Genomic DNA, 23,975 nt, shown 5'->3' on the forward strand with positions numbered 1-23,975 from the left:
AATGGGACAAGTAATTATGATGGTAGATTTGGTGGTGAAGGAAAACTTTCACAATAGCTTTTGATCTTAATATCACAAAATTGCTAGAAAAATTATTGAGAAATTTAAGACTCCTTAAAAGGATCGACGCACCAACCAAAGATGGACATATATAGGATTCTATATAATGCCATTTGAAGCCAACTTTGACATAACATTAACAAAGATAATTTTCTATACCTCCGACAGTCAAAATTACCATATCACCATTACTTAGTGGCACAACTAGTTTTGTAAACCTGGAAATCTTTTCCTTAGTCAAAATTCAGGAGAGAGAGAGAGAGATCTAACCTTCTTGTCAATGAAATCATCCCAAAACCCGGCTTGAGCTTAAAGGCAAGGATCAGAGGGAAGCAAAGGACGTGTATCCTTCCAAACCTCATCAATGTGTTGAACAATGATTAGGGATTCACAGATGGGTTTGCCATTATGAATCAAGACAGGAATCTTCTTATGAACAGGGTTCATCTTGAGAAGCAGAGGACTCTTGTCTTGCAGCTTTTCTTCCTTGTACTCATTTTATTTCTCGGCCAAGGCAATTCTGATCCTCATTCCAAAAGGACTGAGCAAGACATCCAAAAAACTACCTCATCCTCCATTATTATGATCATTTTCTTCTAGATATGAAATCAGAGAAAACAATTGTATGCTTTAGATAACTTATGTGAATTGAACAGTGTTAAATTTGTCTCGAATTCTTGACCCGTTTTGAAGATTGATCTATTCTAATATATTTTGGTGGCGACTCGAATGGAAAGTTTTCTGAGATTTGTGATGAAAGCAGAGGGGTTGGGCTAACCCACAACTTAGAGTATATAATGTATTATTGTCTTGTTGAGATAGCCACTGTATTTTGGAGATTTTTTAAGCTGGGGTTTCAGGGCGAGTTTTCTTACCGATGCTTGGGTTTAGTCTCTCTTCTGCATAATGAAATATCTTCTTCTTCGCCCGAAGACGTAGCACACCACACTGGTTTGTATACCTCGTTAAATCTCTGTGTTATGTGAATCTATTGTCTGTTTATTTTCGAATTTTTCTTGGTATTTGCTCTAACAAACCTTGTCAATAACAAATAGTATTTGTAGTCTGGAAAGGGTTTTAAGACATGGGAGAGGGGTCACGTAGTCACATACGCCATGTTTTTTAGCTCTGATCACCTTTCTTGGTTCATTGTGGTTTGCTAGATTTTGAATTTGAGTCAAGCATGCAGTACCCAATTTTGGACTTTACAAGAGGTGTGATTTGGATCTATTCATGCCTGTGAATCGAGGATTCTAGGCTTTGATTCCATGGAATATGGTGACAGTTGAATTTTTTGAGATAGAGAAGAAAACCATTGTATCAGTCATGCACGTGAATGGAATCTCGGGCAATGGTAAAAATTTCATCTAATGAGGATATTTTCCAACCTACTCTTAAGATTTAATTCCCTGACTGCTACGAAGGGTTGCAGTTACTTAGCTTCAATGCGGGCAGCAGCTAAATCTTTTTTCTCTCTCCATCATTTATTTTATTTTATTTATTTATTTATTTTTTAAGTAAAGTCTCCATCTTTTATCTCTAGTTCAGTAAAAAAATAAAACCTGTGGGTTACATGAATGCTTTTAAGAATGGAGTGTGCAAGGATGGCCCAATGGAACCAAACCAGCAGTATATAATCAAACTGAACTGAATTTTATTTTACCTCCTTCACTCCCCTAATGAACATGGTGGAACTTGAGCAGCCAAACATGGCTAAATGCATATCCTTTCCCATTTGCCCCCTCATGTTCCATGGTCATCTTGGATTATTTTATGTTTTTTATTTTTTTAATGGACCCAAATTAAATTTTTTTGGTAGCCAAGAGAAGAAGCTAGAGTGCACCAGCAGCAATATATGTATGAAGCTAAACCATTTTAAAAGGAAATTTCAATATCATTGAGCTATAGAGAACGTCAAGACAAGTGGAAAGCTGAAAATCTATTTCCTTCATTGCAGCAAAACAAAACCCAACAAAACCCAAAGGGAAAGACCCTTCATATATATCCTGCTCCCTATTGGGTAGCAGACTTTATATATAGTTTTCATTATCTATTCTCTCATATTTTTAATTCTACTCAATCCCAGACATCTTCCTCTTCTGCACAAAGTAGTGGTAGACTTTTTGTTGAATATCAGCAAGGGAGTTTGATACACTCTCCTTCTGCAAGCACCTCTTAGCCCAAGCACTAAGCTTTGGCCACTCAGCTTCCGTGCTGAAGTTCCCAAATGTTTCATAGGAGTAGAACCAAGTGTGGAAGGGGATAAGGCTCAAATCCACGTATCCAAACTTCTCTCCCCCGAAGTAGGGCTTCTCACCAAGTTCTCCTTCCAACACTTTCAAGGTCTCTATCAGCTCCTTCTTTGCTACCTCCTTCTCTTCTCCTTTCGACATGCATGTCCTCCTACCACAGTCATAAATCTGCAGAGACCAATTTTCAATCAAATGGATTTGTCAATTGTGATCATAGCCATCATCTTTATCTTACAAATAAACCAATTTGATTACCGAAATCAAAGAGGGCATTAGTCACTCATTTTCACTCTCAAAAGAAATGTTTAAAGCTGGACAAATTTAATTTGCAATATGAAGACATTTTGATTTCATGAGAAAAAAATTTTTGTACCATGTTTTCATTCACCTATGGTGAAGAAGGAATCCCTTCTCCGATGGCTATTATTGCTTTCGGATGAGACTCTGGAAAGGTGAAGTGTAATTTGGCCTTTAACATACAAGTTATATGATGGTAGATTAATTGGAGGTAGCACCCAATTTTATATATATATATATATATATATACACACACAAGTTTTAGCCTAAATGGCATTTTTGAAGTGACAAAATAGAGTATTGAGAAATTTAAGTCTCCTAAGAAGTGACATAATTCTATTTGAAGTCAAAATTTGACATTAAACTAATGAAGATAATTTTTTTCACATTGGATAGCCGCAATTGTCACATCATTTTTTTTTTTTTTTTTTTTACGATGGATATCTAGGTCTTCGGTCTGACTAGTCTCATGGGTCCATACTGATCCCACAATCACATAGACTAGGTCATACCGACCCCACAATTGCATGGACCGGGTCATACCAGGGTTGAATGAGAACCATTAACTTTCATTGAAAGCAGTGAAGAGCAGCACTAAATACCCCGTGTGAGTGGCCCAATGTATGCCTAATGGGAGCTAAACTTAGGATGTCCGAGTGTCGGCTCGTACCAAGTCGCTCACCAACTGTGCTACCCCCTTGGGTTATCACTCTTATTTAATGGCACAACTAGTTGTGTAAAATTTGAAATAATTTTTTTAAAATTTTGCTCAAAATTCAGGAGAGAGGTAGGTTCCTAACCTTCTTGTCAATGAAATCAGCCCAAAACCTGGCTTGAGCTCGGAGGTAAGGATCAGGGGGCAGCAAAGGAGATGTGCCCTTCCAAACCTCATCAATGTATTGAACAATAACAAGGGATTCACAGATGGGTTTACCGTTATGAATCAAAACAGGAATCTTCTTATGAACAGGGTTCATCTTGAGAAGCAGAGGACTCTTTTCTAGCAGGTTCTCTTCCTTGTACTCATACTTGACTCCTTTCTCGGCCAAGGCAATTCTGATCCTCATTCCAAAAGGACTGAGCAAGGCATCCAAAAGAATTACCTCATCCGCCATTGTTATGGTCACTTAGCTTCTTCTAGATATCAAATCAGAGAAAGCACTTGATGTTATAGATAACTTATGTGAATTGAGGTGAGAGTAGCAGTATTTATAGTCTTCTGTTCCTGACTTTCAAAGAGGGTTTTAAGACAGGGAGATGGTTCTGGCGTACTCACTTACGCCATGGTTTCTGTTTTTTTAACCTTTCTTTGAATCGGAGGACATTGGAAAGGTTGGGTCAAGCACGCTGTTCTGAAGTTTGGAATTTGTCACCACGTCCCTTTCTATAAATTTATTGATTCTTGCTTGTGAATGGAGATTCTAGGCTTTGTTTCAATGGAATATGGTAACAGTTGAGCTGCTTTTTTGACTTTTTGAAATTGAGAAAAAAAAAACCCTCTTGCATCTTCTTTCTCTCCATCTTCATTTATAATTCACTAGAGGGCCCGTTTGTTTAGTAGGGAGTTGGTGGTAAAAGTATTGTGGACATGAGACTCACATATTAGTGGGATTAACAATAGAAAAGTAAAGATATGAAATTACTATAGCATCTCACCCCATCATGCTTGATTGCATGGGAGTTGGGAGGAGAGAGAGAAGTAAAGATGAGAGATGGCTCAACGGAAAGTTTGCCAGAAATAGCTGTTTCGTTTTCTTTTTTAACATTACTGCCAAGTTTGCCGGAAAGACTTATCAATGCTCTCAACTTCCAGCTAGTTTTGGTCGGATTTCCAAATCTCTTTCTTGATTTTATATATAAAAGGATATGTATGCTAGCGCATTACCTAGGAATAATGTATGCTAGCGGAATTTTAACTGTTAGATGAAACAAACAAAATCTCATCCGTTCATGTGGCGAGGTCTTACAGAACCTGCCCAATACCGCCACTCCACGGTATCTTTTGCCATCATACCATGACCGTCGTAGACACCGAAGAACTTCTTTGGTGAGTTTACGCGGGAGAAAAACTTGACCTTGGGCGTCACCTTGATCTGCCAGAACCACCTCCGACCACCACCTTGGTTCTGGTCCTGTCCAACTCCGTCTTCAGGAGCAAAGGTTGAGATGGTGGGAACGATGAGATCGATGTTCAGCAGTGAGCTCCACTACAAGGATCTTCCGACGGCGGGAACGATGAGACCCATCGGATCGAGAGGGATAGGTACAGGGCTTCGATGCTGAGAATTTTGGGGGAAAAATAAGAAGCAAAGAGAGAATACCATCGACTTATTTGGTTGTTCGATTTCCTCTGCTCAGACTGTGATTGTTGCGGTTGCTGTTGCTATGAACTGGTGATGCGAGAAACAGGAGAGAAGCTTTCCATTTCTTACATATTGAGATTTTTTAATGCATTTAAAAATCGAAAACAATGGAATTTTTGCTCTTGATTTCTGTCTAAGAAATAAAGTTTTAGTTAAGAAGTTCTGATTTTTTGTGGGCTTTTTTGCATGATCTTGTCTTTGATTAGAGAAAAATCACCAATTTTTTCCCTCTGTAAATGGGTTTTGATCTCTAAGTTTATTCTTCTTAGATTTTTACTTCACCCAGGTACTTCTTCTTCTCTTCTATAACAAATTTGTTCAGATTTCTGTTGTAAAAGTCACTGATTTTGCTTGAATCTTATGTTACTAAAGAGAATGTTAGGTTTTAAGCTTATCCAGAACGTCTTTTAGATGGGGCATCTTTTCCATTAGCGGCGGCAGTGGTTGCTCGATATCAACATGCACGATGTCGGAACTGATGTCAGTAATTGAGTGGCTAGGGGTGATCTGGGACATGACATAGGAGAGGTTGAAAAGCTCGTCGGCAATGGATCCCACTGGAGTTCACTTTCTCTGGCTGGATCTAATAAAAAGGAATGGCTTTTCCGACAAGAAGAGAGAGATGAAAGGTGTAGTAATGGTGGATTGAAAATTTGTATATCTTCTCTTCATCCAACGGTTTAATTCAAATTAATCAAATCCTATGGTCAAAATCCCACTAGCATTCTTAATTCCTAGAGGTATATATATATATATATATATAGAGAGAGAGAGAGAGAGAGAGACAGAGAGAGAGAGAGACAGAGACAGAGAGAGAGGTGTGAAACCTATTTTGACATAATAGGTGGAAGAAGAAGAAGAAGGAGAGAGATTTGTTGAACATTACCGTCCCACAAAGTTCCACCATTTTAGTAGGACTTTGGAAAGGAATGGGGTGAAGGCCACATCAGTAGACAGGGATGTTGTCGGGACACTTCCGACCCCACCCAATTAAACGTTGGACTTTTTCATGGGGTTGGAAAAATTTGTACCATAATCCCACCCCTAAAGTCCCACCCCATCAAAACCCTGGTAAAAAAGCGAGCCCTTAAAGTAAAGCCTTTGAATTAATGTAGAGAAAATGTTTCCAACATAGGCTTTTGTTCTCCAGATTGTCAATGGTTATTGTTGAATTTGCTTATTAAATTTTTTTAATTTTTATAAACATATATAACAGAACAAGGAAGATATCAAATTGATCTAAATATACAATCTCAGAGAAATGATAATTTTATTTTTTTGGATGAACGAAAAGGAGGAAGTTTCTCTAAGGCCACGATGAATGGGTATTATTAGTTCACTGCGTCTCATCGGTACCGTACAATAGGCGGGAGATATACGGGGAGAGCTGATCTCTTCCTTCACCAAAAACTTTATCCGAATGAAAATATGATAAAAATAAGAAAAAGAAAGTACAAGACAAAGAAGCCATGAAGGCACTCCAATGGACAACAATCTAATGGGGAGGGAAAAAAACAACCAAACAAAGAGGGGATACAAAAAAAATTGTGTTCAACCTCATGAATGCCACCCTCTAGGGTGGTCGTCTTCCTCAAAATGGCTTGAATTCGTTAAGTAGCTTTGGATGTCCCTCGAAAGAGAATTCGAGTAAGATGAGCTGAATAATACCCAAACTTGTTAGAGAAAACACCAATAAATGCAAGAATAAACAAGATCAGATACGCACAACACACAGAGATTTAACAAGGTTCACACATTGATGTGGTGTGCTATGTCCTCGGGCAAAGAAGAAGATGCTTCACTATGCAGAAGAGAAATTACATCCAAACAGCGGCAAAAAAACTCACCCTGAAACCTTAGCTCAAAAAACCCCCTAAATTACAATAAATTTTTCAACAAGACAACAGTACATTATATACTCTAAGTCACGGGTCGACCTATTGGGTCGCAATCAATCCAATCGAATCGCGGGGATGTAGCCCCCACACCCCCATATGAGATCAATGATGGGCTCCGAACTTGGGCTTATTGGTCCAACCCCTCTGCTCCCATCACAAATCTCATAAAACTTTCCATTCGGGTAACCACCAAAATATGTCGGAGTGGATCAATCTTCAAAACGGGTCAAGAATTCGCGACAAACTTAACAAAACTCTTTATCAGTAATTGATTCAAGATCATTAAGTATGTTGGATTAATTAATGCCCAAACTCATTATCAGCAATTGATTCAAGATCCGTCTAAGATCCTAGTAGCATGATCAAGTAACTTTTATAATTTATCAACTGACCAGAAACCACAGCAAGTGATAGAGATTGGATTAGTGAAGATCAATTATACATGTGCTTCTATGAACAATGAATAATATTCTAACTGTGCAGCCATTCCGGTATGCAAGTTACAAGCTGTCAATCTACCTCATCATCATGTCCTTTGAGAATGAGTTCATGGTAGAGAGACTAGTCTGTCATGAAGGATATCTAAAAAGGGTAGTAAATCCCTCTCTGTAAGGAGATGATGTTGTCCTTCATTGATCTTAAAATGGTTGGTAAATCAAATTTTAGCATTTTAGATGGAATTGTAAAGGTTTTAAACTTTGATTGCTTTTTTGTTGTTTGAGATCAGCTTTTCCACCATTAACTAATGAATGTTTGATTAGGAGGCGGATAAGGTGTGGAAGTTCGCAAAGAAATCATAGAGAGATGGGAGAGATGAGACTAGGGAGAGGGCGTTGGGCTGGGAGTTGTAGAGGGAGGGGTAGGGCAGAGGGCGAGATGAGAGAGATTGGATGTGAGTGTATGCGTGCGTGTGCATGTGTTCTGAGAACACAAAAACAAATTTCCAAATTTCATATTGTTTCTCATTATTCTTAGAGGTTAATTCATTCCCAAAGAACAAAAAAATGACCCCACATACCAAACAATTTTTAGGTTAATTGTTTATTTATTTTTTATTGAACAAAAGAATATGAGAAAACATTCTACAATGGCTATACATGTCTACCCTCCTATTTACGAATGGTCGAAAATACTTCCATGGTTGCACGATACCATCTCCGAACCATCCAGACCGAGGGACCATGGGTATGGGAAAACTCTAGTCCACTAATCAATCCCATCTACAAAACTTTCAAGAACCAGTCTCCCATTGGAATCGGACCTAGGTACAGGTCCTGAACCAGCCCAATCATTGGCAACCCCTTCATTCCTCTAGATTGACCCGGGTCCTCCGGCCGAAGACGGTAATAACTAATGACTAAAGATCTGGCGCCAAACCGAAAACTTTAAGCGGCAATATGAACAAGACCAAAGAGGTGAATAAGATCTGCACCGTCCAAGTAATTGAGAATCTACAGTTACTAATGCTCCTACTCATTGATCCGTGTCAAAGGAGTTCGAAAGTTTCGCGTTTCGCGGGAGTCGTATCTAGCGCCAAAAATTATTAGAAAATTTTCTCTTTTCTTTCCTTCTTAACCGCTCACCGTGTAAGCTTTTAGTAATACAGTTCTCTCTTCTTTGAATTACTCTCAACCCTTCCGTCTCTCTGTATTCCTGAAAGAGAAGAAATGGCTGGATCAACATCGAAATCAAATAATCCTAAAGCAAGGAAGAGGGTTGAAGTTGAAACGAATGCGATGAAGCGTGCAAAGGATGGAAGCGCTTTCACCAGATGGTATTGATTCTTTCTGGTCATTTTCGGCTTCAGATATGATCTTATTGGGTTCCCATTTGTGTTTTCAGAAAAAATTTATTATTTCCATCAACATTTCTTGTTTCTGGAGATTTAAAGCTTCAGCTCTGATATCTTTGGCTTTGTTCCTTTATAATCGCTTGTGGGTTCCCATTTGTTACTGGGTTTTCATGGTTTTGTTTTGCTCCTTGTGATCCATGGCTTCTTGAGGTTTCTCTATTTTACTTTATGCTTCTAGGGTTTTTTGTTTTTGGTTTTTTTGTTCTGTACTTTCCCTCTAATGATCTTGTTAATTCGTATCTTTGGTGATTTGCAGTGAAGAGTGTAACAAAGATGTTCCAGTGGTGCTCATTGACATGCATAATTGTAGCATTGAGTCTAGGATCAAGATGAAGTTAGGTAATGCCTCTTTGCTTCCTGGTTTCTTTGTTTATTGATGAATCAATACCTTTTTTTTTCCTCTATTAATTGATTCTGTTCTAATCGTTGTTCTCTTTTCCATCAGAGGCACATGTTGTAGAAAGGGACGCAGAAGCAAAGAAACCAGTAGAAAAGAAAAGGAAAGTTGCATCATCCGAACCAAAAGTAAAGAAAAGCAAGCCAGGGAAGAAAGTGAAGGACCCTAATGCACCCAAGCGCCCTCCAACTGCCTTCTTTCTCTTCATGTAATACTCTCTCTCTCTCTCTCTCTCTCTCTGCAGGTTATTAAATTATTTAGACATGGATTTTAATAGTAAACTTGGTTACAGGGATGACTTTAGAAAATCATACAAGGAAGAGAATCCAGATGGAAAGGATGTTAAAGTGGTAAGATTGATCTGTCTAATTAATTTTATATTCTCACTTGGTTTGAGTTTATTTTGTGGGATTCTGTGTTTATTTTACTGACATTTGGTGTAATAACTGGAATAACAAAGGTTGCAAAAGAAGGTGGTGCTAAATGGCAATCCATGACAGAAGAGGTGAGTAAATTTTCATTTATTCTTTCTGTACATGTTAGATCTCGCAACCTCCGCTTTTGGTCCAACGTTACTTGGTTCGTTGCTTCATCAGGAGAAGAAACCTTATCTTGATAAAGTACAAGAGCTGAAGGAAGAGTATGAAAAGGCTCTGGAAACCTACAAGGTAATTTCCATTTTTTTTGGGCGGGGGGGTTGGCGGCTCTGTTTTGTACCTTCTTCCCCGTTTCAACTAGTTTTGGGTGTATTGGGCAAAAGGTCTACACATATAATAAATTTCTTAGTTTTTAACTTGGTTGCCTACGACAGGAGCAAGAGAAGCAAGATGATGCGGATGAACAAGAGGAACAAGTGGATCCAGGTTCAGAGAAAGAAGAGTAGAAGATATGGAAAATAGTTTTGGGCCTCATATGGAAGGCTTTGTTGTCCTTGTAAATGTTTGAGTAGGTTTAGAGTAGTGACTAGTATACTTTGTTTCCTTCTAGTACTCTCTCCAAGGGGGTTAAAGTTTTGGCATTGACAGTTTATGATCTTAAGAAATGATCCTCTTGTCCTTCTCCATTGTAGAAACTTTGGTAATTGTCTGAATGGTAACACAGTTTCAAATCATTCTTCAAATGTTTCAGATTGATGCAACTAAAACCTTTTCAATTTTTTGATAAAAAATATATATATATATATATATAACCATTTATTGAGTATTTCATAAAAATCAATCTGAAATTGAAATAGCAATCATACCAATTAAGGCCTCAATTGACATTGAATTTGTTCCTCTTCAAATTAATGACATCAAGATGGAAACTGAATAAAAGTAAAGAAAAAGAATGGGTTTCTATTTGTTCTTACGTAGAAACAATTCCTCATCCCTTCTGAAGTTCCTAACAACCAACAAGGCATTACAGATGCCTACCTCTGTTAGCAGAGTCAGCATTTACTGACCGTTTATTCCTAGATTTTTTGTTCTGCAAGTTGGCAAGGGCTTGCCACATAAGCATTGATTGTGGGCATAAGCAGCCACAGGGAAGATATTGAAGGGTCTCCCTTGGGGGATCTCTCCACACAGCCTATTTGCCCTGAAGTTTACATGCCTGATGCTTTGTAGGCCAAGAAAGCTATCTGGTATTTTGCCTGTCAGACCATTGAAGCACAAGTCCAGCCATTTCAACTTCAGTAGTTCTCCTAAACTTGTTGGGATGGTGCCCCCTATCTGGTTCCTTGAAATATCCAATCTCTCAAGTTCAAGTAGGTTTGATATTGAACTTGGGATTATGCCTGTGATCCTGTTGCTTGCCAAATTGAGCACTTTCAAGCCTGAACCTTCACTGAACTCAGGAATCTCACCTGTAATTTGATTTCTGGAAACATCAATGTACTCTATAAAGCTGCTTGTTTTGTTCTGTAATAGCCTTGGCAGTGAACCATAAAACTGATTTGAGCTGATGTTGAGAGTGGAAAGCCCTTCTGGTAATGCAATCTCTGAAACATCACCCTTAAGCTGGTTGTTTGAGATCTTGATCTTCTGCAGATTTGACATGTTTGTGAAGTAATTTGAAATAACACCCATGTAGAAGTTGTCAGAGAGGTCTACTGATGCCAAAGAATCTTGCATTGAGAAGTTTGGTAAGAGGCCTTTGAGGTTACAGCCAGCTAGGTGCACATCTGCGAGGGGTTTATTCCTAATCCAATCAGGAACATTCTCTAAATGGAGTTTGTTGTAGGATAAATCAATTGACAGTAGGGATGGGATGCCATTTGGAAGGATTTTTGGTAAAGGATCTGAAAACCCATTTCTTGACAGATTAAGTTGCCAAAGTTTCTGTAGCCTTGAAACTGAAACTGGGATTTGACCAGTGAGCTGATTATCACTCAGAGAAAGGGTGTTAAGAGATTTAATGTTCCCAATCTGATCTGGGATTCTTCCTGTGAGCTGGTTATGGCTCAGAGAAATGTCCAAGAGATTGGGCAAGTTACAAATGGAGATGGGTATCTGGCCTGAGAGATTGTTATTGGAAAGGTCAATAGAGGTCAGATTAGGACATTGCCCAAAAAAATCTGGGATTGGCCCAGACAGAAGGTTGTAGCTAAGATCAAGGTTCTGTAAACTATTGAGGGTTCTGAAGGTGGGTGGGATTGGGCCTGTCAGAAAGTTCTTACCAAAATTCATCTGGATGAGGTTTCTGAGGTTGCCAAGACTCGGAGGAATCTGTCCCTTCAAATGGTTCCCACTCAGGGAGAGTGTCTTCAGTAAAGGCAGTTGCCCTAGACTTGGAGGAATGGGACCTTCATGGTTGTTATCTTCGAGAACAAGTTGTGTGAGGTGGGTTAACTTTGAAAAGCTCTCTGGAATCGGACCATGAATCTGTTTCATCCCACTGATCACCAATGTCTCCAAGAACTGGAGACTACCCAAAAAGGGGGACAGGGTGCCCTTCATGTATATATCACTCTCTCTGTCAGCAGGTCTCTGCAACTCCAAGCCAATCACCCTCCCTGTTGGGTTACACTGAACGCCCTCCCAGTCTCCTCCACAGCAATCTTTTCCAATCCATGAAGAGAGAATATCTGTTGTGTCCTTCAAAATCTTGCCTTTGAATCCAAGAAGTGCAGCTCTGTCTGTCTCTGAACAAACTGGGGTTTGTGCAACTGTTTGAGTCAGGGCTTCTGGGAATAAAACAGAGAATTGAAATATAAGGGCAAGCTTGAAAACCCAAATCAGATTCAACATTTTGGGAGGTGGGTCTTGATCTATTTTGAGAATATCTGGGATTTCTAACCTGCAAATGAGTTCTGGATACTGAGAACTCTACTGGAAGATGAGTAAAACCACAACAATAAGGAGAACAAAGGAATTGAAAATTTGAAAAAGCTGTAAAGGAAATTTCTGAGTCTGTTCCTTCGCGTAAAGAGGAAGGTATGATGATGGAAGCAGAGTGGCAAAGAGCGAGAGAGAGAGAGTAATAATATGGTTGCAGTCTTGTAGGTCTGAAACAGAGGTCCTTATTTATATATGTAAGAAAAAGCTCTTCTGTTTTTTCACTTTATCCAGATTTTAATTTACTCACATGGGTTTTTGTGACCGTTTGATGAATCACGAGGGTTCTAATTTGTTTTTTGAACGTTAGAGAGGTTTAGAGCGTCTCAGATTCAAAATTCCCATGGCCTTTAAATTCTTGCTATTACTTTACTGTGTCTTATCATCCTCTGGTGAATTTTAATTAGAGAAATTATCTGTTGCTCTGTGCAGCATGGGTGCTGGTGTTGTCATTGATCATAGACCACTATAATGGAATTGCTATCCGATTTGTCTTTCCTACCCAACTTGTAGCCGTTGATTTCTAATGTGGGCCCCAACCAAATCTACTCTATGTTAGATATCAGATCCCTTGGAACTCCATTTTAAATTTGATGAGCATATTGCTGAAAAAGAAATATTATTATTTATTAACCATTTTGCATATGAAATGATGAATAATAGAGTTTAAACGGTTTGCAACAAGCGGTGAGGCACAATGAGCATCTAATGGTTAGAAAGACTTAATTATGCATCTCAGCCATTGGATGCTTAGTATACATCACCGCCCCACTATAGATATTTTGACACTGAATAATGTAGGTTTGATGGATTGAATTGATGAGGCTCCATCAATTTCTATGTCGAAGGACCATCAGATAATAACTCTCTCAAAAGGTGTGTGTAAGAATTCATCCCTTTGTTTTGGAAGTTTCTTTCATGTCGTTATCTACACTTGTGTATGCCTAAACCTTTACATTAAAGGAACAACTTTACAGCCGAAAAAAGAGGAAAGGGTGGGGAAGAGAAAGAAAAAAGTTTTAAAGAACAACAATTTGTAGGTTGGTTTTGATCCCAAATAAAGAAGGAACAAATCAAAGTGGAAAAAAAAAAATCAATGGAAAAGTAGAAAGAAAATGTTTTCAGTGGGGAATGTGGCCCTGAATCGAGACGCATGGGAAGTCAAATGATTAGTCCATCCCTCATGAAATGAAAAATGTCTCTTAAACATAGTTCTACAATCCATATTTGAGCTAAAGAATTTTTTCGATTTAGCATATGAAACGTCATAGAGGGGCAAATATACGTAGCCTCACTCCCCGTTTTGCAAGAGTGGTTGTTTTCAAATTTTGAACTAATGACCAACATACTGTAATAATATAACTTAATCATTGCGCCACAGATTTATCCACTCACATGTATACAGAATAATGTGCAAAATGACAACTTTTGCTCAATAGCCCCTTGCTCTTGTGGCTTGCGATATCTTCAAGGAGATCTTGAGTTCTGGCCTATAGTGTAGTGAAAATTCGATTAAATTGTAAATGGCTCAATGCAACTATGGTGCGGATTTACTCATTGCAATGCCATTGTATGATATAAGGAGTCGGCTGCTCTCCCTTGATGATCTCTCCTCCTTTATGCTGGCCCCCACCCCCACTTCTCTTCCTAACCCGAGGATCACTCGTGACTTCCTCTAAATCTATAATTCTCCTAGCCCCTTGTAGAACTGTAGTCCTATAGTATACTTTACTTCTTATCTAATAATAATAATAATAATAATAATAATAATAAAAAAAGTTAACTCTTGCAAATGACAAAATAGTAAGCCAATTTTAATTTGTATTGAACTTTTCTTCTAATCTTAATTCAAAAGAACTTTTTGAAGTAAGATAAAAAACAATAAAAGTAGATTTCAACTTCTTAATTCACCACTTTGGTTACAATTTAAGATTCACATTAGGAACCAAATTTTGAGAAATATTTAACAAAATGTTGTTAACTTTTACCCCATTGGGACAGATTCTTTACCCCGCCACCTCCTATATATATATATATAATTTTTTTTTTTCTTTTGAAAATTTGAAATAACCTAGCTTGGAGGACTTGAATATGTAAGTACTCTCCTTCCAGATAGAAGTCATACAATTTCATGCATTAGCATTAGTTAATAAAAAAAAAAAACTATAAGTATTTATTCTATATAGTTCAGAATATCATATCTGTGGCTTTGTGCAACCATTACATTTTGCACTTGACAGCCCTACTGCCAGACCTACCCTTTTTTGCCAAATTGTTTGAAAGAGAAATCCAAAACCACCTACTAAAAATTAAAACATGCATTATTATACTTCTTTCAAATCAATATAAACTTAGAACCTAATTTTTCTAATTGGTAGAGCAAGCAAAATGTCAAATATTCTTGAAAAGTGGAGAATATTATAGTTTATGTAATAATATTTTTTGGAAGCATGTATATTTCTTCATTTAGCTTCCAAACTGATCAAATATGCAATTGCGAATAAGACTAAATAGATACTAGTGGACTTTTATTTTCCATCCTTTTCCATACTCAAATTATATTTACTATTTCCCATGATTCGGTAAATTGAGAACAATAAGAACAAGCTAAGTGATAAGTTTTCTTCTTCTTCTTCTTCTTCTTTTTTTTTTATTTTTATTTTTTATTTTTTTATTTTTTTAGTAGCCACATAATTTGAGTATAAATAAAAAATAGATGAAGCTTTTCTAGTCCAATATGTTTAGAGAGTTTCTTTAGACTAACGCAAATAACTGTCACATGATGATTAAGAGCTATAATTTTGGGGGGAGGTGGATCTGATTATCCTTTCTCACATATCAAGTTTCAATTGAAACAGAGTTAGTCAAGTGGTAAAATAAGATGCTGAAAATCTAAGTAGAAAATTAAACTTTTTCTAAAAAAAAAAATTGAATAGCTCAAAATGCAAGTAAATATGTTAATAAATGCGAAGGTCTATGGTTGAATTTACGTTCGAAATTTGAGATGTGGCTGATTTAGATCATTTTCTAAATATTCCTATGATCAATATGGCCACATCACCCTTCTACGTGGCAAAATAAAGTGTTGATCTAGAGGCACTCTTTAGTCTTATCAAAGTAAATAAACATTTATAAAAAAATCAAAATAAAACGATGAATTTTTCATTTATATAAGAAAAAAAGGGTTTTTTTTAGGAGGATAAATTATAATTATTCTTGAGTGTGGTTTGAAATTTTATACTTTTCATTGTCCAAATGATCCATATATCATGAGAGAGAATAAGACAACAAAATTGAATACTTTAATTCAAAAGTTGTCTAAACTTCATAATCCATTTTTAACAACAAAACCAAAGTATCCAAAATATTTTACTGCAATAGTTAAAATAATCTTGTACTTGATTATCCAATGGAAGAAGATGATGTTGATCAAATACTTTACAACTCAAAATGTACATATTAGATACCCACCATCATGACCATTCATTTGTGGGCCACACATCTTTTGATGGGGCATGGCCTCAAAACAATTATTCCAATGATTAACATCTAACCATCCGATTCAAGGAAGTCCACCCATATATGGACACAATCATTGTTTAGGTTTATAGACTTGATGATGAAGTCTAGATCAACTTGAATGATGAATCACACAAGCAATCAAACGGTCCACATGGATGAGTTGGTGACACTTTACTTATAGTATTAGTCAAAGGAGAAGCACCATATAATCACCCTTCCACTAATCACTCACTTAAGATAATATTTTTGTCATTAACTGAAAGAAGTTTCCAAAGAGAGAGGAGGCAACCGCGTAAGGTACTAGAGAGGATCTTGTGGGCCCATCTTGTGGGCCTGTGGGGCATTATTATTTGAATGCTTTCTACATCAACGGTCATGATTTTCTTGACTGCAAGCCTAGAAGGGTGAGCTAATTCAAAATTGGGTTGGTTAGGTTTGGTAGACTTTTCTCTCTTTCAGTAGCATGATTGTAGTTGTGTGTTTCCTGGATGATGGACAGGGCTTGCGTTGATCACGGAAGAAAGCCATTGGCCCACACAGGCGATTCTTATCTTAATCATTTGATTGACTTGTTCATTTAGAATCTTAACTGTGGGTTACATGAAGATAGATTAGTGGTTGGAATGTCCACGTAAGAAATTTTGATTGTAAATAATGGAAAGGGTACTATTTCTTGTGAACAAGTGGAGGGCAGAAAAGTCAAGTTGTGTGTAAAGAAGGGGAAAAGCTTTTTTCTTTCGTTGAAATAGGAAGAATCCCTCGTATCATATTAGATAGGTCATATGGTTGAAATAGATCAATAAATGTTTTAAAAAATATATTTTATTATAAAAATGTTTGTAAGAGGTTATATCTTATCTTAATATGTATCTAAGTGACTAATGTGTCATTATTAGAAGATATATTTGAATGATAAACATATATGTTTTGCAAACTTAACTTTTGGAGAATCCTTGGTGATATCTTTTCTTCTTCTATTTTGGAGGGGAGGCTTAGCTAAATTCTCTACCAGTTTTGAGAGAGAATCTCATTTCTCTTGATCTTGGTTTTTACTATCTATAGTTTGCTTAGCCATTTTTTTAGTAGTTTTGAGAGAGAATCTAAGATTCTATTACTATTGATCTTGGTTTTTACTATTTATAATTTGTTTAGCCTATTTTTCTAATGGTTTTGAGAGATAATCTTAAAATCTGTTTTCTCTTGATCTAAGTTGTCACTATTCATGGTTTTGTTATTTCCAATTGAACACAACTCTGTGAAGTGTTCCAACCAGATTCGATAAATGAGTTTGACGAAAACTAGAGAGACTTGTGGGGCTGCTTCGCAAGAACTTGGTTTGCACCATAGGGGTGTCACAATCTTAAGAATGATAACCGGTGGCATGATTCAACCTTGTCAACTCCTTAAGTTTCTCTATGTATTTTCAGGTTCTTGACGTTATGGTGCTTGAGCTTGCTGTCATTAACATCGATTTTTCTACCGTTCAAATGAGTATTCTATTCCTCTTATTACATGTGTCTACAAGTATATTTTCAACAATTAACTAACTATCAAACAGGTGAGTAAATCATTTAATCACATGGAATTATTTTATTTGTTTTTATGCCTCTAAACGTAATCCTTACTACTATTACAAAACTACTAGGTGGTCACCAATATTCAAAGAGGGAGCATGGCATGGAGAGAGAGAGAGAGAGAGAGAGAATGGAATTTAGCTGTTATGGGGATAGCTGCTAAGTTTCTGCTACCCGGCCTATAGCTAAAGAAATAAAATCTGAAGAGTAACCAAGAAGTGTATTTGTGAACCAAAAGGAATATATTTCATCTCTTTGACTATGAACCCTGGGTAGCAGGAACTTGCTTCTACCCAAATAGGAACCAACTTTTTACTGGGGAGAGGAGGAGGAGGTGCAATGTTTGACACATGTCATTTTTTTCTTCTAAAAATACCCCTCCATAGATCGGCAATGAATAGGACAGACATGTGAAGGGGGAACCAAACTGACCTTATGTGCCCCACAAAGATGGGGTAAGTGACTGCCTTCACCTTTTGGGATCCATGCAACCAATATGGACAAAAATATACCAACCAATTAAACAAAGCAGTATTCTTCACATGGAATGTTTTGATATGGTCTCTTTTGCATTGGAAAAAGATGAGCTTCTATTGAATCAAAGCGTGAAGAGCTTTTGCCCCATTTGAATATGAGGACCAAAATCCATTATTTTTTTGAAGAATTTTTGAAGAATAAGACACCCTAACTGGTTCTGTTGTATTTTGTACATTCTGTTTACGATCGAGTTTCCCTGCCCCCTTACGGCAGGGATCCAGGCCACTAGGGGGTGGTGGGGCTTCCGACCCTTTGATTGCATGGCGAAGAAAAACTTTATCCATCTATCTTTGGTTGATACTTTCAATATATATAGCATACTGGTGATACCAATATGTATCAATTGATACACCACTATGATATAGATACTTAGAACTATGGAATCTGATTTAGCGTTCCTTCGGATTAAGGAGGGATGCTTACCCCATGGAATCAACCGACCCATGCTAGATAGTAGTAAGTAACCTGATCACTAAAGTGGGTAATGGTAGCTCCCTCAAACAATTCATTGTTCTTAATTTTCTTGAAAATTATATTGAGAATCTTACATAATTAAAACAGGTTTCAACTAATTAAATTGAGTAGTTTTGTTGATCAATTGTAAGTGGTGGTCCTCCATCAGAACAGGTTGATCAGAAAAGTTCAAACTTGGAGGGTCTCAAAAAGATTCAAGCCAAGAAAAATGTGGTCCTTACACTAGATGATGATGATGAAGAAGAAGAAGAACAAGTGAAGGATCAGTTTTCCTGCTAGCTTTTTAATTACATGCATCAGGAGGATTCCATTTCCCAATTATTATAATTTATAACCACATTTTGCCTACCGTTTTTGATACCCATAGCTTTTCACCAAGCCCGTGATGAGGCAGTGACCAAGAAGACAAGAAGCAGTAGAATAGCCTTTGATGGTCCTTTTATAAATATCATCTTCCTGTTTATCAAAAACCAAATGAAACAAAGTTTTCTGTCCGTGAGAGGTCCATGCGCACACCTAGGGTTGCATGTTCGTGGTGGGTGCAAGGGTTCTAGCGGACAGAAAACACTTGTCCAAAAGAAAAATGTATCATCACCTTTATCTTTCACTCATGTGAATCATCAATCATATGAGATTACAGATTGACTGTGGAAAGATCTTTACTAAATCCCTTAAAAGAAGCTTTCTAGATCAAGCAGAACTAGCAGCTCTCGTGGGGTTACCCACCCCATTGGACAGTACTAAGTGTAGAAACGCAACCCTAAAACGATGCAGAAGATAATGAATAAATTAAGAACAAACAATGCACGCAGGTTTACAAGGTTCGGCAAGATTGCCTACATCCTCGGTGAGATGAGATTCTTCTTGTTGAGGTGTCTGCATCAGTACTCATTGGATTAAACTGTGGTAAAATACAAGACATCGTACATCAACACTATGGACTCTCAACTGGATGATATTGATAAGTTTTCAACCACTTTCACCACCCGGCAACTCTCTTGTTTGTGTGTGGAGGCCAGTGGATAATGTTGATAAAGTTTATTTTAACACTTGCGTGCTTAACTAATAAGCAACTTTTTGGTTAATAAGAGTCAAAATTCGGTTTATATATTGTCAGTGTCAATACCTACAATCAAATATTATTCTTAGGTAGGATTATTTAAATAGTGAAGTTGATCCTTCCAAAAATAAGAAGGAAAGCCTCATAGATGAACAAATCATACAATTGAGATAGATTGCCTATTGTGTTCAAATCATCAATTCATGTGGCATAACCATTTCTTTATTAGGAAAGGTTGTTTACATAGTCCTATGAAACTGTCGTGTGGCAAATCAAATAGGACTCAAATTTTTGTGAACATCTAGAACATAAAGTTCTTTGCTTAAATGTCAAGTTTCTATATATGGTAAATAGATCTTTAAAAAATCGATAGTTACAGTGGAATACATAATAGTGGTTATTTGTAGAAATTGAAGGCTATGAAAAAGTGCAAAGTAGTGGTCAAAGTAGTCCCACAAGCGTGCATGGATATACCTGGGGATACTCCAATGGAAAAAGAAAGCTCATATATTTCTAAGACTATATTTGGTTATATAGAAAAATTGATCAGAATTACTCCAATGGAAAAAGAAGTCTATGTTCTGTAGTTTCCACTGGAGAAGTTAACTGACTTTTTTAGGTGTTCTATTGTGGGAAAAAAATCCAAGCTAACCGAAAGTGAAAAGTATGAAAAGAGGGGGACTATGGTCTTTTGGATTTTGTTGGATTAGAAATTGGGGGGATTTGTATTATTGGCTTTAGATGAGCAAGCAGATGGGAGGCTGCTTTTGGTGGCGCTGATTAAGGCAAAAGCCACAGACTATTATTCACGGACCACCATTTAATTTTGAGATTCAGCTTAGCACCTTCTTAATGGTCCCCACAATATTGCAGCCTCCAACATCCTAACAAACCCAACCTAAGTTGTCTCACCAAAAAATTAAAATAATAAATAAATAAAAGTCCCTCAAACAATGGGAGGGGTGGAGAGATGTATTTTCACTTAGGGAAGAGCGAGATAAACAGATGGGAGCACTGATGTTCATAAATAGGAAAGTATTTCTAAAAGATAAGGGGATTTTTTTCTTTTTCTAACGAGGTGTTCAGGCCTTTGGCCCTATTAATCTCTCGGGCACCTGTATACACCCTCACATAAACGAATTCAGTCAGCACCAACTCCATATGAGAACCATAGAAATTGTGGGGTTGACCCCAAATCGGTAAAAAGGGAGTCCAATAATAAGAGAAAAGGCTCTAGAAGCCTAAGTACACTATGCTTCCTTATATTCTTTTTTTTTTTTTTTTTCTCTTTGAATAAATGAATAAGCAATATTCATTTGTGTAAGCATAAGAAACGTTAGGTTCAAAAAATCTCTCCATCCCCTAAAAAAAAAAATTCAAATTCAAATTCAAATTGTACTTGGATCGGAGATGCAAGTTTGCAAAAACAAGAAAGTTCAGCTGGATCCAGGTTTTAGAAATTAGTATCAGATCGCTGATAGGGGGATCTATATTGGTAATGAACGATACTAGATGGATGATACAATATAAACAGAGAATAAGATGGAACCACAAGAAGGGTTTTTCTTTTCCCTAACTTCTTTATTTCTTATCACAATTATCCTTCCATGGTACCATCAATGCAAGAAGAACTGTATTATCTTTAGACTAATATTTCTTGCCTAACATCATCCCTTTTTTTTTTGGCAAATAGGGGCCAATTGTTTAGTCATAACACAATATCAGAATAGTATGTATCTTTCGTAAAGATTGTAACCCTATGTTGTCTCCGTTCCCTTGCGTAAGAATTCTAGGAGGGATGAGTTTGGGGATCATCCTAATTTTTATTTTCTTTAAGATGAAAAAGAAACTTAAAAGGCAGTGTAGCCCCATGTCCAGATACGAGGCAAAATAGCTGTCCAATCTTATGAAGTCAGAAATTCTATCACTACCAATGCTTCTACATGTACTCCCGTTGACCTTGGTTGATTCAGATGCCATGTGGCCATTTAGAGAACCTTTTCCCAAAAATATTCCAAATAAAGTTGGATTTTCACAAAAGGGGTTAACCTAAGGGCAAGCCACTCTAAAAAGTAGCTTTGTCAATGGTCAAATAAGGTTAACCTGACAACTTTGTGCACTGATAAGGTTAACAACTTTGGTGCCTGGTTCGAGTCATTGGTTTGGTTTAACCAGCCAACAAAACTATTTATGTCTAATTCAGTCAAACCTTTTTTATCTGTTTGGTCAACGGAGTTTCTGGAAAAACAAGTAAATGAGCCCGGCTTGATTTAGAATACTAATTTATCCTTTAAAATAAACCAAGGGTGTGAATTATAAATCTAAAATTGAATCGAATTGCTTAAAACAGAACTAATAAATCATTTATTAAATGATTCGATTTTGGTATTAAGAAGTAAAATCGTTTATTAAATGATTCTATTTTAATGTTAAAAGTGAAATTTTTTGAAGCTGATATGCAATTGATCTGATTATAAATACTAAACCGATTAAAAAAAAAAAACATGTTTAATCCTGGCATGCTATATATACTCTCTACTGTTTTGTGATTGATTTAAATCATGAAAATAATTTTAAATTATTTTTATTTCCTAATAAATAATTTGAGCCTACATGTTGTGGTTCAAGCCCAGTATCGGATTTCTTTATCGGACTTCAAAGATGGATTCTTTTCCAATTGGACCCGAAACCATTAGCTCGAATCAACCACAAAATCAAAACCGATAAAAACCATTTAACTGAAGCCGTTTAACAACTGTTTAACCGGAACTAGTTACTAATTGCAATTGGTTTCAATTTAGGATATTAGAACCGTTTAATAAATGGTTCGGTTATTATTTCTTCCTTTCCCATTTTGTGAACTGAACGGAAACTAAACTATTAACACCCTTAAAATAAATTATTGCTTGAATTTGGGAGCATGATTAAAGGACCCAGATGCTTCAACATAGATGAATAAATATATAAGTGGAAAAGAATGCTACCTAGTTGCGTGGGCCCTAAGCCAGACCCAAGAGGGTTTGAAATTACTGTCCCACTCTTTGTAAAACACAAGGTTCCATTCTTGCTGTTGTCCTTACGCACTATTATTATATGACTAAGTATTGATCTCTTGCTCAATAAATAAAGAGGTATCATTCCACACTTCAATTTGCTCTTATTTAATAGGAAGAAAGAACGTTACCCACTGGTGCAAATACATGCCTAGACATAGTGGGTGCAAAAAGTCCCTATTACCTCCATGCTGAAGCTGCTCCCACTCACCATTGGCCTGAGTGCTGGCACGAACTTGCGCCAACAAGATAGTAATCTCTTGCCCTATTTAATAATTGAAAAAAAGAAGCCTGAAAGGCAGCGTGGCTCCTGCACCCAGAGACAGAGTCATGTGAAATGACCCCTCGCCCTTTATAAAAGATGGAAATTTATTTTGATTCTTTCACTCGTTCTCTCATTTGTACTAACGCACAGGCCATGTTGCCTTTTAAAAACCTAACCCCCATCTCCCATGAAAAAAAAAAAATTTGTTTTTAAGCACAGAATTTGTTCCAAGAAAAACTTGCCTTCACCCTTGACAACCGACCAAGTTTCCTATCCCAACTCCTCACGAAAGGTCTTAAGTGGGCTCACCAGTCCATGGGGAAAATTAATTCTGTACATGGGGCTTCTTCCTTGGTAGGTCCAGGACTCCAGGGTAGGGTGTCTCTGTTCCAGGGCTAGTCATATACAATTGGTTCATGCCAGTGGATGAAATCATCTCAATAGTACTTACTACTTTCATGTGGGGAACATACTTGAGCTGTTTACTGGAATTATATTGTTTCAAATTTCAACTAGGAAATTTAAATGCCACCTAATACAAATTTTTTTTTTTAACGGTTCACAACATAAGACATGAGTTGGGACATGGGTGGCAACGGCTAGGGTGGTGGGGTCAGGTAATGGCCTTACCTTACCTTCTAAGGAATTTGAGGACTATTAATCTACCCTTACACTACGGGGTAGGGCAAAGTTTGGTCCTTTCCTTACCCAGAGGACAAGGCCAAAATGTCAGTATCCTAGAGTTAACAGTTAAGGTGGGTAAAGCTTCATCAAGGATTAAAAAGGAGTTTTCAAATATTACTTGGGCGTGATAATATTGTTATGGTATTATCAAAAATTGGCTTTATCTTGCACAATTTTTTTAATATTTTAAATAACAAAATAATTATTGAAAAAATAATGTTATAATAAAAATGATTAAAAAAATTACAAATTATTTACCATGTCAATAAAAAAAACCCCTTAAATTTTGAACTTCCCAAATGGAGATTACCAAGGGGGTGGTATGGGTTAGGCAAGTGAATATTTGAGAAAAATAGGCTACCGTAGAGGT

General features: G+C 37.0%; 3 protein-coding genes across 3 annotated transcripts; 1 reads left to right on the forward strand and 2 right to left on the reverse strand.

The window, feature by feature from the left end:
• Positions 1-1,986: 1,986 nt before the first annotated feature.
• On the reverse strand, positions 1,987-3,784 carry LOC122080327 (probable glutathione S-transferase). The gene is made up of 2 exons (XM_042647275.1): positions 3,410-3,784; positions 1,987-2,480 (listed from the first exon to the last, which is right to left on the reverse strand). The coding sequence occupies exons 1-2, from the start codon at positions 3,722-3,724 to the stop codon at positions 2,133-2,135; spliced, it is 663 nt and encodes a 220-aa protein (XP_042503209.1). The 5' UTR covers positions 3,725-3,784; the 3' UTR covers positions 1,987-2,132.
• A 4,663-nt stretch (positions 3,785-8,447) lies between these two features.
• Positions 8,448-10,230, forward strand: LOC122078939 (high mobility group B protein 7-like). Its single transcript, XM_042645145.1, has 7 exons — positions 8,448-8,644; positions 8,979-9,061; positions 9,168-9,327; positions 9,412-9,469; positions 9,580-9,624; positions 9,716-9,787; positions 9,931-10,230. Exons 1-7 carry the CDS (start codon positions 8,538-8,540, stop codon positions 10,000-10,002), a joined length of 597 nt encoding a protein of 198 aa, XP_042501079.1. The 5' UTR covers positions 8,448-8,537; the 3' UTR covers positions 10,003-10,230.
• A 109-nt stretch (positions 10,231-10,339) lies between these two features.
• On the reverse strand, positions 10,340-12,607 carry LOC122078436 (LRR receptor-like serine/threonine-protein kinase GSO1). The gene has a single exon (XM_042644412.1). It carries the CDS (start codon positions 12,347-12,349, stop codon positions 10,556-10,558), a length of 1,794 nt encoding a protein of 597 aa, XP_042500346.1. The 5' UTR covers positions 12,350-12,607; the 3' UTR covers positions 10,340-10,555.
• Positions 12,608-23,975: the final 11,368 nt, after the last annotated feature.

The sequence above is a fragment of the Macadamia integrifolia genome, chromosome 5, assembly GCF_013358625.1.
Source record: "Macadamia integrifolia cultivar HAES 741 chromosome 5, SCU_Mint_v3, whole genome shotgun sequence".
In the NCBI taxonomy this organism is placed as follows: Eukaryota; Viridiplantae; Streptophyta; class Magnoliopsida; order Proteales; family Proteaceae; genus Macadamia; species Macadamia integrifolia.

Excerpts from the sequence above, each read along its gene's own strand:
- LOC122080327 (XM_042647275.1), bottom strand. The coding sequence starts at position 3,724 with ATGGCGGATGAGGTAATTCTTTTGGATGCCTTGCTCAGTCCTTTTGGA. Across the intron at positions 2,481-3,409 it reads CTGATTTCATTGACAAGAAG|ATTTATGACTGTGGTAGGAG; the intron begins GTTAGGAACCTA and ends TGGTCTCTGCAG.
- LOC122078939 (XM_042645145.1), top strand. The coding sequence starts at position 8,538 with ATGGCTGGATCAACATCGAAATCAAATAATCCTAAAGCAAGGAAGAGG. Across the intron at positions 9,470-9,579 it reads ATGGAAAGGATGTTAAAGTG|GTTGCAAAAGAAGGTGGTGC; the intron begins GTAAGATTGATC and ends GGAATAACAAAG. Across the intron at positions 9,788-9,930 it reads AGGCTCTGGAAACCTACAAG|GAGCAAGAGAAGCAAGATGA; the intron begins GTAATTTCCATT and ends TGCCTACGACAG.
- LOC122078436 (XM_042644412.1), bottom strand. The coding sequence starts at position 12,349 with ATGTTGAATCTGATTTGGGTTTTCAAGCTTGCCCTTATATTTCAATTC.